Raw genomic sequence first — 2,192 nt, forward strand, 5'->3', positions numbered from 1 at the left:
ATCAAATTTTGATAAATAATTTTTCCTACCTTTTCCCTTCTTAGGATTAGGCTATATAACTCTGGACACCCGATCCCCACATTTTTGAAAATTTCAAGTTAAGGGGATAACATTTTCACAACTCATAAAGAGCTCTACTTTATAAATAAAAATCTAACAATATAACAACAACAACAACAATAACAACCCAGTAAAATACCACTAATGGGGTCTCGGGAGGGTAGTATATACGCAGACCATACCCCTACCTCGAAGGACTAGAGAGGCTGTTTCCGAAAGACCCTCGGCTCGAGAAAACAAAAATACAAAAGGACAAAAGGAGTCAATATTAGTATCACCACATCAATCATAGGAAAAATAAGAACACCATAAAATCCAGAAGAAAGATGCAAAGCAAAAGCGATAGCAAGTAAATAGGTTATGCACTGAAAAGTGAAATAGTAAGACACAACATTGACACTAGCTATCTTAGACAAAAACCCTACCTGGCTAGTCCTACAATGGTAGAAGTAAGGCAATACTCAACTACCTCCTAACCTACAACCCTAATACTCGACCTCCACATTTTCCTATCAAGTGTCATGTCCTCGGAAATCTGGAGCCTCGCCATATCCTGCCTGATCAACTTTCCCCAATATTTCTTAGGCCGCCATCTACCTCTTCTCGTGCCCTCTACAACCAGCTGCTCACACCTCCGTACCGGAGCATCTGGGCTTCTCCTCTAAACATATCCGAATCATCTAAACTTCGCTTTCCGCATTTTGTCATCAATGAGAGCCACATGCACCTTCTCCCGAATATCATTATTCCTAATATTATCTATCCTAGTGTGCCTGCACATACACCTCAACATCCTTATTTCTGCTACTTTCATCTTCTGGATATGTAAATTCTTAACGGGCCAACATGTAGCCCCATACATCATGGCCGGTCTAACCACTGCTTTATAGAACTTACCTTTGAGTATCAGTGGCACTCTCTTGTCATGCAGGACTCCAGATGCTAACTTCCACTTCATCCATCCTACCCCAATACGGTGTGTGACATCCTAATCGATCTCCCTCCCCCCGGATAACCGAACCAAGGTACTTGAAGCTGCCTCTACTCGGGATGACCTATGATTCAAGCCTCGCATCCACGCCCACTTACACCGGCTTAGCGCTGAACTTACACTCCAGGTATTCCGGCTTCGTCCTGCTCAGCTTGAAACTCTTAGACTCAAGAGACTATCTCCAAACCTCCACCCTCTCGTTAACACCGGCTCGCGACTCATCAATCAGAACTATGTCATCAGCGAATAGCATGCACCATGGCACCTCCCCTTGAATATAGTGTATCAACGCGTCCATCACCATGGCGAATAAGAACGGACTGAGCGCAGAACCTTGGTGTAACCCCATTACAACCGAAAAATGCTCAGAGTCGCCTCCTAGTATTCTAACTCGAGTCTTAGACCCATCATAAATATCCTTAATCGCCATAATGTAGGGAATCGACACACCTTTTGCCTCCAGACATCTCCAAAGAACTTCTCTAGGTACCTTGTCATACGCTTTCTCTAGGTCAATAAGCACCATGTGCAGATCCTTCTTCTTCTCTCTGTACAGTTCCACCAATCTCCTAACAAGGTGTATAACTTCTGTAGTCGAACGACCCGGCATGAACCCGAACTGGTTATCAGATACAGACACTTTCATCCTCATCCTCGCTTCCACCACCCGCTCCCACACTTTCATGGTATGACTCAGTAATTTGATACCCCTATAATTATTATAACTCTGGATATCACCTTTGTTCTTATACAATGGAACCACCGTACTCCACCTCCACTCATCCGACATCCTTTTCGCCTTAAAAATAATATTAAATAACCTAGTCAGCCACTCCAAACATGCTCTCCCCACACACTTCCAAAATTCCACCGGAATCTCATCTGGCCCGGTCGCTCTGTCCCTGCCCATCTTACGCATAGCTCACACTACCTCCTCAACCTCGATATGCCTGCAGTACCTAAAGTCACGGTGACTTTCGAAATTGTCACGACCCAAAATCCCAACCTGTCGTGATGTCGCATATATCAATACTAGGCAAGCCGATAATCTCAATAAAATATAATTTCTCTTAAGTTTAAAAATATAATATTTAAATACGATACAAAATCCCACAAATACTGATACGAACACTCCTCAAAA

The 2,192-nt window shown here is 43.2% G+C and overlaps 1 protein-coding gene across 1 annotated transcript; it reads right to left on the reverse strand.

The window, feature by feature from the left end:
* Positions 1 to 1,226: 1,226 nt before the first annotated feature.
* Positions 1,227 to 1,661, reverse strand: LOC138909281 (secreted RxLR effector protein 78-like). Its single transcript, XM_070200466.1, has one exon. It carries the CDS (start codon positions 1,659 to 1,661, stop codon positions 1,227 to 1,229), a length of 435 nt encoding a protein of 144 aa, XP_070056567.1.
* Positions 1,662 to 2,192: the final 531 nt, after the last annotated feature.

This window comes from Nicotiana tomentosiformis, chromosome 4 (genome assembly GCF_000390325.3).
Source record: "Nicotiana tomentosiformis chromosome 4, ASM39032v3, whole genome shotgun sequence".
NCBI classification, from domain to species: Eukaryota; Viridiplantae; Streptophyta; class Magnoliopsida; order Solanales; family Solanaceae; genus Nicotiana; species Nicotiana tomentosiformis.